The following is a 17,279-nucleotide window of genomic DNA, read 5'->3' as shown; positions in this document are numbered from 1 at the left end:
CTCCCCGGCAGCGCCTCCTCAGCGATGAGAAAGGGGCAAAAACACAATGAGAGACCCTCGGGGCGGAGGGTGGGCTGAGGGGTGCGGAGTGGCCCGGCCTCGCCATTCGCACGCTGCTTGTGTCCCCCCCCGTCCATGCAGAAGATGGTACGGGCGGCTGGGGGCGCTATGGCGACGGGAAGGGGGCGGACGCCATTTTGTCCAGGGGCGGCCGCGGGGAGCGGGCTGCTGGGGGGCGGGGCGGCGCGTGCTGGGCGGCGGGGCCGGCAGGGGCTTCAGCGGCTGACCCCAGATAATTTGTTTCACGGGGAGTTTATTAAGGACAAAATCGAGGCGTGCTGCCGGCAAAGGCAGCGCAGGAAGATGACGAGAAAAGCAGTTCGTCGCCGTTTTTAATGTCGTGCATGGGAGGAGTTAGTGCGTCAGTGCTCGACCGTTTTGTCCTATTTTTAAAATAACAGCGCGTTGGTAGTAGAGTTTCACAGTAAAACACTGAAATAATACAAATGGCAACACCTGGAACTGAAGTTTTGTTTTGTTTTGTTTTGCACTCAATGCATGTGTATATCTCACAGTATGGGATTTAAAATAAATGGTATCCTGAAGCATACTTCCAGTTGTGCATGAATAAAGTGACACTTGAAAAGTTTCTCCACTTTAAGGTCTTAAAGATTAGGCGTGTATCATTACTAAACATCACAGTGCTTGCAGTAGCAGACCTTCCTTGTAAGTTCACATGTGTTATTGGGAGGAAAAAAAGGTATTGGGACTCAATGAAATCAGAATTACGGCACCTAACTCAGATCACACTTAAGCAGTTATTTCCACATGTAAAAATACTTTTTTCTTAATGTCTTAAATGGCGTTTTAAAATAAGTCCAAAATAAATGAAACTGATTTGCGCAAGTTTCATTTACAATCTGTTCTACAGACAGCTTCAGAGATGCTGATTGAATTCTGCTTCCAACCTTGTTAAACTGTTCACCTACGTGTATGTCCGGGTGGGAAGGGCTCCTCACATCTAACACAAGACCTCAACTTACCCCTTCTTTTGAAAATGTTTGTTTTTTTGAGGGCAAGAAAGAAGAAAGGTGATAAATGTTAAGTTTTTCTGTTTTCTCACACTTCTCCCTTCTAATGTAGAAGAGGGGAGGTCAGAGTGACTGCACACAGTTCTGTTTTCTCCATTTACTGTCCAGATTATAGGACTGTTAAAAAACAAACAAGCTAAAACTAACAAGCTTGCAAATTAGGTAAGAGCTAAATACCTCTCCTAATATGTGGATCTGGGCTTTGGTGAAGGGCGTGATTCCCACAATGAAAGAGATTTTCCCATAAACTTGACTGCATGTAGGTTCTGATTGCACGAGAACCTGCACAAAGTTCAGTCTTGACTACCACAAAATGTGCTTAAATGCTTTCTTGAATTGGGACTTTTGTTGTTTTGTGATTGTGTATCAGGCACCGTTGCTACAGATCCCACGTAAAAAAGCTCTCTTCTGAATTTAATGTCGAGTGCTGTAATTCTCCACTATATGTAAGATTGGGAAGGAAGAATCTCTTAAACTTTTATTTTTCTTTCTTGCTGCAACAGTGTCACAAACAATTGTAAGGCCAAAATATACAACATTAAATAGAAAACCTAAAATTAAATTTCTGGTATTCAGTGAAAAAAACGAGGTATACAAAATATTTTTACAATTGTGCGTAAATTTGCAATATTTTTGAAAGGTGCTCTTCCCTTTCAGGTAGTGGTTAGCTGTGAAGTGATCTTTATGTATACAAGTAACCATAATTGTTACTGATTAAAACATACAAGGCATTCAATACCTAATGGTTCTTCAAAACTTTTTTTTAAAAAAACATTACATTTATAATAACAGCAATAATGTAGGAAAATAAGAGTATACCCAGAACAACTGATAACCTTCAGTTGATCTATCATTCTCACTGTTAAGAAAGCGACTTTATTTTTGAGTTAAGTTTGGACACTGACATCTATAAAGCACATATAGCTCAGACTTCAGAAGTTGTCAGGATTTGTCCTGGAGAACACAAGATGTGAAACAGAAAATAAAACAAATGGCACTGCCAAATATTTTTCTCCTTCCACATCCTATTGCCATCTGGTGAAAGCACCTGAAGATAGGTGGAAAAAACCTGGAAATGAGCTGTGCTGCTGCATTCTGGGCAGCAGCACAGCCAGCAGGGGGAAGGACGGGATTGAGCCTCTCTGCTCTGCCCTTGTGAGACCCCAGCTGGAGTGCTGCACAGAGCTTTGGGGCCCCCAGCAGAAAAAGGACATGGACCTGTTGGAGTAAGTCCAGAGGAGGGCCACGAAGATGATGAAAGGGCTGGAGGCACCTCTCCTATGAAGACAGGCAGAGGGCTGGGGCTGTGAGCCTGGTTCTGGGGAGACCTTACAGCAACCTACCAGGGGTCTTAAAAAAGAAGGTGATAAAAATTATAGTGACTTTTTACATAGGCACATATTGATAGGACAAAGGCGGAATGCTTTATAAAACTAAAAGGGTAGATTTAGATTAGATTTTACAAGGAAATTCTTTATTGTAAAGGTGGTGAGGCCCTGGCACAGGCTGCCCAGAGAAGCCGTGGATGCCCCATCCCTGGAGGTGCTCAAGGCCAGCCTGGGGCTTTGGGCAGTCTGGTCTGGTGGGAGGTGTCCCTGCCCATGGTGGGGGGTTGAAATTAGATGGTCTTTAAGGTCACTTCCAACCCAATCCATTCTACAGTTCTGTGATTTAGAGTGGAATTCAAAAAAAGAATTTTGAAGTTATAAATCTAAAAAAGCTTTTGGCTGAGCATTTCCCTGAGTATTCATTTTTTCAAATCATGTGCTAGACCTTACATTTATAAAATCTGGAAACTTAGTTACAAAGGGCTTGATTAATAATAGTCATTTAGTTATATATGCAAAAGTCAGGTACTTCTATTTTTAAGAAATCTAAGCAAGAACTGCTGAGGAAACAAGAAGACTCTTCAGAATCTGGTATTTTTTTCCAAAACAGGAAAGCAAGCTTCACATCCTTTTTGCTTAAAGATTTAGATTAATTTGAAATTACACCACATGTCTGATAATTTGTACTCTGTGAACAAGTCTGACAGGGATATCTCACATTTGAGGTGAGACTGAAACAAAAAGCTCTGGCATTGTTACATAATTATAAACACTTTGGTTTTTACAATATTTTATGAGAAAATAGAAGGCACGACCGTACATCAAAACTATATGATTTTGTATTTCAATCTGCTTACATAGTTTTCTTCAGCACAGACTTTCTTTAAGTCTTTACCAATAAAGATGTATTTTACTAACAGTAATCAGTCAACTATAATAAGCTTTACATATTACCTAAATGTAAGAAGGCTATTAGCAAGAAGGCATCTTTGCAAAAAGTACATTCAGCAATGATGAACCCAAGTGCATCCACTAAAAATTCACCATTCTAGCTCTACGGGATATTCTCCAGTGAGACATGCAGTGCAATGACCAATCTTTCCAACACGTGATTTCTGGGTTTTATGGCTGTTCTCATTCTCTTGTCTTGCTCTGATGCTTTCTTGCACAGATGATACCAGCCCTTCCACGGAAAGGTAGACAACACTGTCTGCCCCTAGAGGAAATAAAGAATTCGTCTGTTAAAAGCTGTGATAATGTACCAAATGTGATGCTCCTAGGAAATGCAGTCGCATTGTTGTATGGATTACGATGCAAGGTGCATAACCTCACCTAGAAAATGGTTATGAAAAATTCTAAGATCGTAACAAGCCTTCCCCTCTGAAATTATTTGCACAGGGAGCAGATTCATTGAAATGTAGACAGAAGGTGCTGAGTTGGGGTCTGTTAGCCAAACATACTGCAAAAATTCAAACAGAATCCAGAGCATGTCTTAAGACCCTCTGAACTCCCTATGGTGATCGTGTGGCTCATGCTTCCCAATCTAAACACCTAGGACTTATATACTCTTCTTGGAACTTGGAGGAGCAGAAGAGCATCATGTTAAAAAAAACAACAAAAAACAAAAAACAAAACAAAAAAACAGCATGCAGCTCATATAGCAGTAGGAAAGATATGCAGCTCATATAGCAGTAGGAAAGATAGATGACACCCTACTCAGATCATTACCTTACCAGTTACACTCACTGTTTTGTGAATGAATACTTCTTAAATATGAGATACTACAAACTTGAAGTATTTCAACATGCTTTCATGACAAGAATTTTGTGGAAAAGAACTCATTGCAAGATTAGACAAAGTATGTACACAAGAACTCTTAGTTTAAAGTTTCCAACAACAGGTATATTCTTAAAACATTTTAAAAATATTTTGCAGCACAAGAAGCTATAGAGCAGATCTTCTCACTCGCAGACCTTCACATGATTTCTATTACTGATATCCCCATGAAGGCACATTATTTACCACATCACAAGAATATAAGCTGTTGTTTCTTTGTTCTGCTGTAAACATGACTCATTCTAGAGATTTGAGAATGTATTTAATTAACATTCTTTGATTAGTTTCGAATGATTACTTTCAAAGTATCATGTAATGCAGTTAAAATTATTTACATAAATTTAAATTTGTAAAAACACCAGTGGGCATTTACAAATTCAGAACAAATTTTTATGAATGTCATAGAAGTGAAACTACATTAGTTTTTCATTATGCAACAGATTTTCACCATTTATTTTCTTTCTGATATTTTCCCTACAGTAGCTCTGTGTTGTAAATTTTCCCAGGAGGAGCAATACATATCGGAAAGCTGTGTTATACTTTATTTGTAACTTATGAAATTATTCTAATGCTTTATATTGTTCAAAGAAATATAACATACTAACTGTGTTAAAAAATACACAACTAACTTGGTTTGATCCGTAGGGAACATACAATGCAGATTTAACGTGCCAACTGTTACGATTTTTTTGTCCAGTTTTGCCACTCTCCCCTTTATGTGTTGTATTTTATTTTGATTCAGTCAATAAATGCCTAAAAGTGAAAACTCTCAAAACAAAGAAAAAAAAACAAACAAAAAAACCTTTACCTATATAGTTTGCAAGATCGTGAAACTCAGGTCTGTTGGCAATCAGTTCTTCTTTTGTTGGAATGTTTATTCCCATGTAACAAGGAAATCTTATGGGAGGTGAAGCCACACGGATGTGTACCTGAATAAAAATAAAGTTTCAAAACAGTTCTATGAAGTGAAGGTCAGCAGATCATAACTAAATATAAGTCCAATTTCTACAAAATAATTATGAAGGAACACAGCACTAGACTGAAGTCATGGAAGAGTTAAAATAAGATAACTTTTTTTTTAGATGCCAATGCAGGAAGAGAGATAAAGATCATTTTAGATTGTATTGTTACAATATTTCCTAATATTAGGATAAGATTTTGCTTTTCTGTGGCGTTCAATCCTTGATGCAGATGTTTCAATTTACAAAATCAAACATCACACAAAATATTTTTGCTCCACTAACAGACTTGCACAGTCTATTTCAGTTAAAAAATATGAGACCCTCCCATCAATCTTGTATTTACATCTGTACTGTACTGACTAAAAACAGTCAGTGTTTTTTTTTTTACTGACTAAAAACAAACTTACCTCTTTAGCTCCTGATTCCCGTAGTAGTTTTATGATGGGTGAAATGGTATTGCCCCTCACAATCGAATCGTCAATGATAACAACTCTCTTGCCTTTAAAATTGTCAGACAGAACACCAAACTTCTTTGCCACACCAAGCTGCCGTAACCTCATATTTGGCTGGATAAACGTTCTTCCTACATACCGATTTTTACAGAGTACTTCAACGTATGGTAGTCCACACTATAAAGAGGAGACAGTTAAAAAGAATGATTATCTATAAAACTGGTTATTCTCAGTTATTATATTTTAAAGCAACCTTTGGATTTAATAAGGACTTCACAGTAACCAAAACACTTTGGAATACCTTAATATAGTGGAATGACAAAAAAACAAGTGCACATGACTCAGTAGATACAAAGCTTTATCAGTACCAAACTCCAGTGGCCCATACTGAAATACTCCATTACAAAAAGAGATATGTGTAAATGTGCTTGAAAAAAATGCAAACACAAACCTTTTGAGCATAGCCCAGAGCTGCTGGGGTTGCAGACTCTGGAACAGTGCTGACCAGGTCTGCTTCCACAGGTGCTTCAATAGCAAGTTGCTGACCGCATCTCCTCCTGACTGAATACACCATTTGACCTAAGAACAGCAAGAACAGTTTTTCCTAGTATTCATAATTCAGATTACTTTTGTTTGCTGTATACATTTCTGTGGCAAGTTGCGGGCATAGAAGTCAGTGAGAAAAGCTCCAGAAATATGAAGCAGTCATTCACATGAGGTAGTTTTTTAGTTCTTCCCATAATGTCATATTCTATTCTAACATTCACATTCATACCACTACATAGAGTTAAAATCTATTTTGCCCTTATCAGGTAACTAAAAGACCTGTGGATGTTACAGGAGGAAAGAAAAAGAAAATTATTCCTGCGACGTTCACAGTGTGCATATCCTATTTTTAGCCGTTTTCTTAAGCAAAGTTTGTGCAATCATGCTGTCTGCCTGTACTGTTACAACTTTGAGCCAGTCGGTGAACTTCACCCCACATTCAGGAAGGCGGGGAGAGGCTGTGGTGTAATGACCACATGGACGCCAGGGTATGTTTAGGGATCAATAGCTTCAGCAATCTTAACGGCTGGAGAACAGGCAGTTTGAGACAGCAAGGCGTCTCCTGAATCACCCTTCTTTGTTCCTCCTAAGTTGTTTACATCCCTCAGGACTTCATAGTCAGGAGTCCGATGTTATCACCAGCCAAGGAGCTTGTCGACCCCTGTGGCAATACTCCCACATCTCCCCCTTTTTTATTAACAAAGGGAGCACGATTAGCACAAATTAAGACACAGAGAAAAACTATCAGCCATACTAATCCTATCTTTAACAAACTTTGTAACCACATCCCTGGGAGAGGCAGGCACTGAGTGCTGCCCAGTGGGGAGCTCCGGCTGCCCCTCCAGCTCCTGAAGCCCCAGTTTGTGGGTGCTGCATATGCCAGCAGGACCCTCCCATACTTCGTTTTTTGGTTGAGCTGGAAGCTAAAGCTCTGAGGAGACTGCTGTGATCATGTTGAGGCAGAAGTTGAGACAGACAGACGGACCCATTGTGCTGACACCCATCTTGGACCAGCTGTGAGGTGATTGTGTATGTGGGTATTTTTCTCTCAGCTCGATGCTTCTTTCAGCTTGACCTTCCTCTCAGCTCAGGTGCGTTTCCTTTCAGCTTGCTGGGTTCGGCTGAACCTATCTTTGTGAGGCGATTAGTGTCCCTGTTCCTGTTCTGCTAGCCTGTTCCTGTTCTGGTAGCCTATCCCTGTTAATTGGTTTTTTGTTTTTGTCCCTGTTCTGTTACCTAGTTCCGTTCCTGTTCTGTTAGCCGGTCCCTGTCCTTCTGGTCCCTGTTCTTCAGGTCCCTGTTTGGGTGCCATTTGTGGTGTAATGACCACACGGACACCAGGGTATGTGTAAGGATCAATAACTTCAGCCTCCTTTATTGAGGACAGGCTCCCTCATACCATTAGCTCTACAGCAGTACTTTCCCACTAGCTATTCATCAGTCAACAACTTTGCTCAGCAACAGCAAACATTTAGAAACTTCCATGTTTTTAAGAGATGGAGAACAAGCAGTTGGAGACAGCAAGGCGTCTCCTGAATAACCTTCTTTGTTCCTTCTAACTTGTTTACATTCCTTGTGGCTTCATCATCACCAGCCCGATGCTATCACCAACCATGGGGCTCCTCGACCCCCATGGCAACACTCCCAGAAGAGGCCTCAGGAGCTTTTAAGGTCCTAAAAGTCTGGGACCAGGAGAGGGAACTGAAGGCATTGTGAGATGAGGGCAAGGTAAAGATTACAGAGGACATTACTAGGGAATATGAGAGAAGTGAGGACAGTGCTAGGTATGAGCATCTTTGCTAGTATCTTGTCACTAAGGCAATTTTCAGGGGCTTCTACTGAAGTAGTAATAAAGGCATTAGGCTGACAGCCTCAAGTACTTGGATAAAGCATAGATTTCAGTTATATTAAAAGCATCTTCCTGAAATAACCCTTTCTTGCAAAGAAAACACTAAGATGAAGTTGTTCTGCAGATTTTATTTCACAGGTCTGATTTTTAAAAGGTTTTCCAAGAATACAGTTCCTTCCTTAAGTCTCTCGATGTTAAGGGTTATTTCCTCTACCTTAGCCATGTTTGTGGCTCTTTTCATCCTTTCCATAAGGCTATACAGGCAGGCCTGACTGAAGCTGTATACACAGACAGGAACAGAAGAGTTTTATGTCCTCAAGAACTGTGCAAGCCTACCCGATCCCAGCCCTGCTCTGGAAATTCATGTTCAGTGTCACCCTGCTATGATCCCAGACGCTTTGTAGAATCAATTGTCCTTGAAAATGCAATCTCCCATTATTTGGGACGCAGTGGCTTTGTATGTTACATCTTCTTACCTTCAAAGATACTGTCTGGTCTTGCAAAATAAACATATTCAAAGATGCAGAATGCTGATGGATCTCCTTCAGGTCGTGGTACCACATCCAGTGTTTGGACATCATACCTGGATATTTTAACAATCTCTCCAGGAAGGACTTCACGGTAGTACCTTGAAAGAGAAATACAGCATTTAGAAATGTCCTGAACCTCAATGGTAGTTTTAAAATATAAACTCTATTGACGGGAAAATTGCTTTTGAACATGCTAATATGGCATTTTGCTTCTATCTTAGGATCTGATCTAGACCAACATGCTAAGACAAAACAGCCTGAATAAATATCAGACAACAGTAAATTAATATTTTAACTAGTACAACAGCATTATGGTATTATTCCCATATGTGAGATGTAGGCTAGTGCAAAGAACACAGAACAACATGCCTACAATAAAACATCACAGAATGGAATAAGACTAGTAAAGCGCAGTCACATTGTTTCCTGGTTTTGCTTTACATCTCTTTTTATTCAGTGCTTGTGGTCTTAATGCAGTTTTTCAAAGCTTTTTATTTAGAGGATCCAAATGTACATATTAGTGTTGTACCCAAATGCACTTCTTTATAATGTTTGATTAGGAAATGAAATATCCTTCCTCATAATCATTTTTCCTTTACTTCTGTTTATTTCACGACTGTCTTCTATTCCAAACTTACTAAGACTTGTTTGACATCTCCCAGTGAGTATCCCACCTTTCTTTTCAGTGTCTTAGCTAGGGAAGTAATGTGAATGTCATCTCTTGTGTTGGCTCTAACATGACTTTCCACACATGGAAATAATTTCAAGTGCCTGTCACTTTTTTAAAATGAAGCCTGTCAGGCAGCATATGCTGCATCTCAGGTGAGTGCAACCTGTGAGCTACCAGTGCAGCCTTTTCTGTAGCTGAAAGATTATTTTATAATACAAGAATTCTGCTGCTAACTAGGCTAAAATTAAGAAGTATACAGATAATTAGATTTAATGCAACAAGTAAGAAGCATCCTTGAAGTTGTCTTTACCATTACTTTCTGAACACATAATTACTTAGCTTCCTTTACATTAATCCAATCAAGAAAATAACCTGACAAAAGACAATTGGCAAAAAACCTCCAAACAGCTCAGCAACCTAATCCTTCATGTCTTTCACCTTGTTAAAGATTATGATATTTGGCAGTTTGAGATTTAATGTTGAATTGCTGCTTGAGGAGAGCTTTCAGATAAAGTGAGAATTGGAGCACTTACTCTGCACCAATAGATAAAAAGCTACAGGATTCAGAGGAGACTACCCATCCTTCTGTTTCACTGTTATCCTTTCCTGAAATAAAAGATTTCAGTTATAGTTAGATTCCACAATTCTTGCTACCATTACCACTACACACATTGCATATCTTAATGCAGTATCTGGCTTGCCAAGTGCACAACTGCAAATTGTTGTGAGTTTTAACAATAAGGTTTAGCATTCCAAAGTTTCTTTAATATTATTTAAGAAAATGAAAGCATCATAGACTTGTTCTAGGCAGAATAGGAAGTAACAGCATCATATCCATGGTTCACAAAGAGAGACAGTTCAGATGTTATTTCTGCAGTATTTCAGACTTGCCCAATTCTAGGTCAATTGCTTTAGATATACATAATTACGTTTATTTGGACAAGAAATTCCTTTCTTTTCCTATGTTAAATGCATCAACGGATAGATCATTTGACTACAATGGATACTGAATTGAACTCCAAAAAGAAGAGTATAGACAAATAATTAAAAAAAAAAAAGTACAGGACAAATTAAACCACAAAACATGGTATTGGTGTTTGATAATAATCTTGATAATTTTTCTTTTGTTTTAATTTACCAGGTTTTCTGAAGCTATGAAAGCATTTACTTGTTTGCCTTTGAATTATTTTATTTTCAAACAAATGAACAGATTTTAATCTCACTTCAGGGAACATATTGATTTGCAGGCTAAACAAGAGCTCCAAGGACTTTTTCCCATCAATTGATTTTATAGTGTTCCATTACCAAACTAAGTGTGACTAGGAGTGCTTGGAAGTTAGAAATACATTGCCAGTAATTTGACACTTTTTCACCATCTTATCACAGCAGAAAGGAGGAAAACAAATTTGTTTCTGGGCTGGATATAGTCCTGGGCAAGTAGCTCCAGTTGGCTCTGCATGAGCAGGCAGGCTGGAGCAGGTCACCTCCAAGGTGCCTTCCAACCCCAGCTATGATTTTGTTTATCCTTGCTTTCCCATTGAGATGGTAAGAGTTTAGTTAGACTTTCACAAATATTCTATTACAGTTGGCCTGCCTAATTCTGACACTGTCAGCAGGCAACACGGATTCACTTTTGCTGGGAGCAGAAAAGACATTTGCCAACTTCCTACAAATTATCTTTTCCTTACACCACTTTTGTTTTGAATTTTAAAAACTGACTTTTGCATCCAATATTCCTACTTCCACCTCAGTAAATGCAGCTGTAATTATTTATATTGATGACTTAATGCACAAACTATGCATATATTTAAATGTGTATATATATATATGTGTATGAATATATATGTATAGTTTACCTTTTCCATTCATGTCCCCCACTGGAATAAGGCGACCAATGCAGAGTGGACGATTTCCATACGGATCACGTACTGCATAAATTATGTCTTTATGCATAATTAGCAACGAATAAGAAGTTGGAGTTTCATTCATTAAATTTTTTATTCTGCAAGGAGACATAAGTGAACATACTCAAGTGTTGTACGCCATGCTGAGAACAGATTGCTGTTCTTGATTCTGAACCCTGTCCTCCTCACCTTGCTACCCAATCGGCAGTGTCATCATTTTCTAGAGGAGGTGTGAAAGCCAGCAGCTGGGTGATCAATTCACTGTCAGAACTGGTCGACAGTCCTACACCATGCCGCATAAGCTTTTAAGACACAAAACAAAAGTGTTACCAGTACTAAAAAAAAGATCTCACATAACACTGCTTGGATTTTAGTTTAACAATACCTTTGTACAGTGAACAAATGTTTTCAAACATATCAGTGCTTTAGACGATTAGATCATCATAAAGTCAACTTTCAATATTTAAAAAGAACTGGTACAATCATCTATGTCTGGAACTGCATTTCTCCCTTTCTATCTCATTCTTTCACTTCATGTGCAGCCAAAAGTATTAAGGACATAAAGTCATGTTTGGGCCATTTAATCAACTTGTTCTGCTTGCTCTGGGAAGAGAGGTAAAATATGCATGGGGGAAAATATGAAATTACCTATAGAAGATACAGAAAGAGAAGAGAGACATCAAGACAGAAGGGTAGTCAGGGCACAAAGCAAAAATAAAAGAGGTGTGAAGGAAAGCGGAGTGGAATTAAAAAGCTGAAATCCCACATTTTTTCCTAGGGTTTGCTAGACCAGGTCAGTCAAATTGTTCTATCCTGGTATATTTATGCTTCTAAGGAAGATGAGAATCTGCAGTGTATTCAGCCAACTATTAACAAGCCATTCAGTGCTGCATGCACTACAGTTACTAGATTTTATCTTTAGAAGTCATTCTAAATCTCAAGTAACCTAGATTCTCCACTTTCCGTCTACATTTCCTCCCCAGTGTTTTTTTCTCTCATCCATTAAGTACGCTTGTTAATCTGATTAAAGATGGGGTAAATTACTTTAGGCATGTCATATGTTTGCCTTGCTGCAAAGCAAAAGTATGTCTTCTAGCTTTTGGATGGAACTTATGATAGAACAGATTTCACAATGAAACATCTGCTAGATTTTAAACAGGTTCTTTAACACATACCCTTGCAGCCAAACACACTACAAAATCTGGTGTTTGATGATCTCCTTATGTGTTTATGTCCTGACAGTGCTCATGATGAATTTTGCAAGCCAGAAATACAAATAAAGACAATATTCCAAACCAGAACATTTCATATTACAATTACTTCACCTTATTATTATGCCTCTCCTAACTGTAAGCATATGATTTTCTGCTTCTGTCAGCCATAACAAATGAGGAGAGCTTCAAGCCAAGATCCCCTGTTATGGCTGAGATAGTTTTCTCACTTGTCAAACAGCAATGTGACCATCAGTCCAGAGGACTGGTGAGTTTTCCCCTGTGATGGTTACAAATGCCTCCTCTCTCCAGGAGTTTTTTCCCCCAAAATTATCTATTTTGATTATGGTGCTCCTTCACTACACCAAGCAGTTTGGGATTAAGTACATGTCATAGCGAAGTTTTTGCTCATTGCTGCCTCATACTCAGACATAAATGATGCTGGAGCTTCCCAAGGGAGATACTGACCTTCCTCCTCAGTCGCACGGCATTTGTTAGCTCACCGTTGTGTGCCACTGCGATCTTGCCATGAAGAGTTTCTACAACAAAAGGCTGGCAGTTCTGCAGCTCGGAGATCCCGGAGGTAGAGTACCTGGTGTGCCCAATACCAAGGTTTGACACATACAGCTTCTTCAGGCTGTCTGCATTGAACACGTGATTTATAAGACCCATTCCCTTTGGGAGAAAAAGAAAAGAAAATTGTTCTGTTTTGTTTTTCTGGCAACTGGCTCATTGCTTCTTGTGTTTCTTTTTGGTACTGCACTAAAACCCTGCAAGAAGGGGAAGTAACCTGAAAGCCACAGGAAAGAAAGAAGCTGAGTAGGTATCATAGTGCTGTGTCAGATCCCATTACTGCTGTTTTTAAACAAAGCATTACACATTGTTGTGCTGAGGGTTTTCACAGAACGATCTATTCCCTAACTAAAAATACACTTTCTGAAAAACACTACTGAACAGTTGTAGAAAAGAAGAAAAAAAAAGTTGCAAGAAGGAAATTCTACTTAGGGAATACTATTCACAAGTTAGCAGTATATTTGATTTACTTTTATACTGAGTCTATGACAACATTTATCAGATTGCAGTCATTCCTGCCAATATTAGGAATAAAGCTTTTTTCTAGAGCTGCCAATATTAGGAATAAAGCTTTTTTTCGAGAGCTTTTTTTTCTGTTTACTTGAAACAAAATTTTCATACATCCAGGTTGCCTTCTGTCTAAAGCAGAAATGCGTCAAGGCTTTTTAGTGAGCCATCAGGAGCTGCTTTTGGCAACAAACACAACTTAGCAGCAAGAACAGTCTGAAAAAAAAACCAACCTGCACACAGAAAGGAAATCAAGACTGGATTCCAAACCCTCCTACAACCCCTGCTTTTTCGGCTGCCTGTGGAAAGTATTTACATCCTTCTAAGCCTCAGTTTCCCTATCATGCATAGTAATTGTGATATACATGAAATCACACATGGTAACAACACTCCTAGAATCTGCACAGATATACAGGAGAGACTGGAAAGTCATGAATGGTTCATAGCCTATGCTGTGGGTACAACAAGACAGTGGGATGAGACAGAAAGGAAGGAAATATGTTTTCAGAGCTCAGTTAAAGCAGCTTAAAGAAAGCCAAGCTTTAGGGTATTTTCTTCTGCAACTGGTATAGAGTCAGAATACCGAAAGGCTGTGTTTGCATGTGGTTTTAGGATATTAACTGCATTGTTAAAAAGTTATTGCCTCAAACAGCCAAACTGGTATAAGTTTACTTGAATGGTTCAGCAAACTTTGTGCCAGATCAAGTGTCATCTGTTGTCTCACAGATGACATGAAGCTTGCCTAGAGTCTGTATCATGTACAGAAATACAGTCACGTTCTTTTTTTACTTTGGCCAGTTTTATCCTGACAGATCTGGCATTTCACAGGTCCAATGTCAATGGATGTGGCTATTTGAAGCATTGCTATAGCTTAAACAAGCAATGCTATTTTAAAACAGAATTGCTGACACAAATACATAATCTTTAAAATGCAGCTTGAAATATTTTGCTGATTTAGATTGTGCTGGTGCGGGACAGTGAACGTGAATTGCACCAGTATAAAGAGTTCCCAGTGAAGACGATCTGACATCTGTATTACATGAAGCCTGGTACATACCAGAACATGATAATATAGCTACTTCAATATAGATTTTTCTGCTTATTCAAGCATGCAAAAGTAAGACAAAGCCTTTCTACTATTGACATCACTACATCTATACAAGAGATTTAAGTTTTTCCACATCCTGAGCCAGTGCAGCTATGACACTAATGTTTTCTTGCACAAGTCTAGCTGAAAGGCTCCAACAGACAAATCTGGATGAGTCTTCTGGGAGAGTTTAAAACAATGGATTAATAGCCTTTGTCAAGGGCTATAAATCTGTTGTCAAAGGCTGGTAACAATCAGAAAGGAGCACATAACCGTGCCATAGGCAGTACAGTTCGTACTCTAATACGTGCATTGGCTTAAGCTGTTGACAAAGGTGAGTTTGCAGTAACGCACTGGGTTGTAAATCAATGCAGTGAGTGGCAGGCACCTTTTCCATTCTGTTGTCTCTGCTAAGAATAGTCAGCTGGGGGTTGGAGGACACACTAGCATCTTAACTGTTTACTATTTTTTTTTTTTTTTTATGATCTAGTTTACAAGTCAGACTTGTAAACATATTTCCAGTGGTGTAACAGACCCAAATGCTTGTTACATTGGCATTACTTCTAGGACTACACATCACATCTATTGTACTCCACAGGCTCTTTATTGCACTGTGGTTATTATGGTTTTTAAAAGTGATGTAGCTGAGAAAGGTATTTCAAGGATATGAGAAACCATCACACGCTTTGCAACTCTTAAAATATCAAAGCTGATACAATGATAGTCAATTAAATTCTTAGATGACAGCCAAGTATGTCAGCTCACTAACATGGAAACTCTACTGCTTATTGTATTGGCTGCTACAAGTTCATTCTGAGAAATATCTTTTACTACAGGATTTATCTTTTAAAGCTCATTTTAAAAGGAAGTTGCAATTTCTGTAAACCTTAAGGAAAGCCGAAACCCAAGCAGGAGCAAGAATGAAAAACAGACAACACGGTGCAGTAGTTCAGAAAACTGGCATTTAAAAGTGTGTAGGGGGGAGGATCAGGCTGCAAGTAACGGATAGGAGGGGGGGAAATTCCAGAAGAGGCGACAAACTTGACGCTCAAGAGACAAGACTGTGCACGAGGCATTCAGCAGTCACACATTTATACACATGCTGCTGCAACAAAATGGTTCTTACTCTTACACTGATTTGAACAGCTTTAATTAATCTTCCTCAGAGACCCCTGAACATGAAAACAAATTGCTTTCAGACTGTGGTTAGAGAGTGCACTGGCCTCAAGAACTGCCCTGTGGTTTTGTCTGCTGAAATAGTTTTATTTCCTATATGCTGCTCTTTCAGTGTTTAATAGGCTGATGATCATTTTTTCCTGATCACTATTCAAAACAGAATGAGCAAAACCAGTCTCAGAAAATGCAGGGATTCTCCAGGCATAATACTTCAGAGGCTGTGGCCATTTTATGGTTTTTTGTTTGTTTGTTTTACATCCCTGGGGATTCTCTCAGCTTGAGAAAGACTGGGTGACCTTCTCAGGTCTCCATTCAATCATTTATTTTGTTCATTTTCACCTATGGGTACAGTAGCTTTCACTTCCTTGATTCTCACTAAGCTAAGAATGTCATCCACTTGCTTGTGCAGAACCTGTAACTATTTTCCTCTTCTCTTTCTCAAGCTGTGATGAACTCTTCCAAATCTCTGGAGTTAACACTTTAGCTGCAGGTTGACTTTGGTAACTACTTTTATAGGAAAACAATAGCCTGATCTGATAGACACCTGTGTGTCTGCTGCTGTGTGCATGTATACAACCAGCAGGGATAATGTTGGCATATCTGTTTTAAACGTGTACTTAAGTCAGAAATTGCACAAATAACAGAATTAGGTATTAGCACTCTGACAAAGCAAAAAAAAAAAATAATCAAAACATGATGCTTCCCCTCTTTTTAGCTATTCAGTTTCCTCACTGAAACAAACTGTGCATCTCAGTTGGGCATCTACAAAGCATTTACATTTTACCTTGTGCACTTTGAATGCCTGGGATGACTCTCCATCACTTGTCACAATTCCAGCACTCTCCTGGCCCCTATGGACAAAATACAATTAAACATGAAATGCTTAGAATGAAACGCTGTACCATACTATAGATTGGTGGGTTTTCCCATTCTTCACAAGATGAAATTTTAATGTATGTTTATTTATTGTTTCATTTCACATGCTTGTAATCAAAACTGGTTTCTTGCCCGTGATACGCTTTATTTGGAAACAGTCACATAAGGTTTGTGCCTAAGCCCACTGAATTCAGTGGGAATCTTTCCATTAATAAGCACTGGCTCAGCCTCTTACTGCAGTCCGATTTCAGTGTGGGCATAAAATAACAGCAGATGCTTAATCTGCAAAGCCACTTTGCAGTGCTGGTACTCCGGGCTCCAGCAGTAGGCTCTCCAGCATTACTGCATTTCTGTCGGGGTTTGGGGCGCTTTGTCTTAAAACTGCTGCTTTTGCTTAAGGGAATGCATTGTCTCTGTCACTGATCACCTGTGTGAAAGCTTTTGAACTCTCGCACTAAAGCAATCAAGCAGGCATTTGCACAGCTAGCTTGTGGGAGGATCGCCATGGGGGTCGACGAGCCCCGTGGCTGGCGATAACATCGGGCTGGTGACGATGAGGCCCTGAGGAATGCGAAGAAGTTAGAAAGAACAAAGCAGGGTGATTCAAGAGACGCCTTGCTGTCTCCAACTGCTTGTTCTCCAACCCTGAAGACATGGGAGTTGCTAAATGTTTGCTGTTGC

General features: G+C 39.2%; 1 protein-coding gene across 1 annotated transcript in view; it reads right to left on the bottom strand.

Annotated features, from left to right (window-relative positions):
* Positions 1-1,601: 1,601 nt before the first annotated feature.
* The window catches only part of PPAT (phosphoribosyl pyrophosphate amidotransferase), a 47,070-nt gene continuing 31,392 nt past the window's right edge, over positions 1,602-17,279 (bottom strand). Inside the window, exons 2-11 of the mRNA XM_084286856.1 lie at positions 16,507-16,573; positions 12,848-13,054; positions 11,358-11,470; positions 11,121-11,266; positions 9,798-9,870; positions 8,541-8,692; positions 6,121-6,248; positions 5,625-5,846; positions 5,064-5,184; positions 1,602-3,635 (exon numbers count right to left, since the gene is read on the bottom strand). Of these exons, the coding sequence (XP_084142982.1) occupies positions 3,460-3,635; positions 5,064-5,184; positions 5,625-5,846; positions 6,121-6,248; positions 8,541-8,692; positions 9,798-9,870; positions 11,121-11,266; positions 11,358-11,470; positions 12,848-13,054; positions 16,507-16,573 (1,405 nt within the window). The 3' untranslated portion in view covers positions 1,602-3,459. The remainder of the gene's footprint in view (positions 3,636-5,063; positions 5,185-5,624; positions 5,847-6,120; positions 6,249-8,540; positions 8,693-9,797; positions 9,871-11,120; positions 11,267-11,357; positions 11,471-12,847; positions 13,055-16,506; positions 16,574-17,279) is intronic.

Source organism: Netta rufina (genome assembly GCF_964035555.1).
Source record: "Netta rufina genome assembly, chromosome: 4".
Lineage (NCBI taxonomy): Eukaryota > Metazoa > Chordata > Aves > Anseriformes > Anatidae > Netta > Netta rufina.
This window is presented reverse-complemented; position numbering and strand designations above follow the sequence as displayed.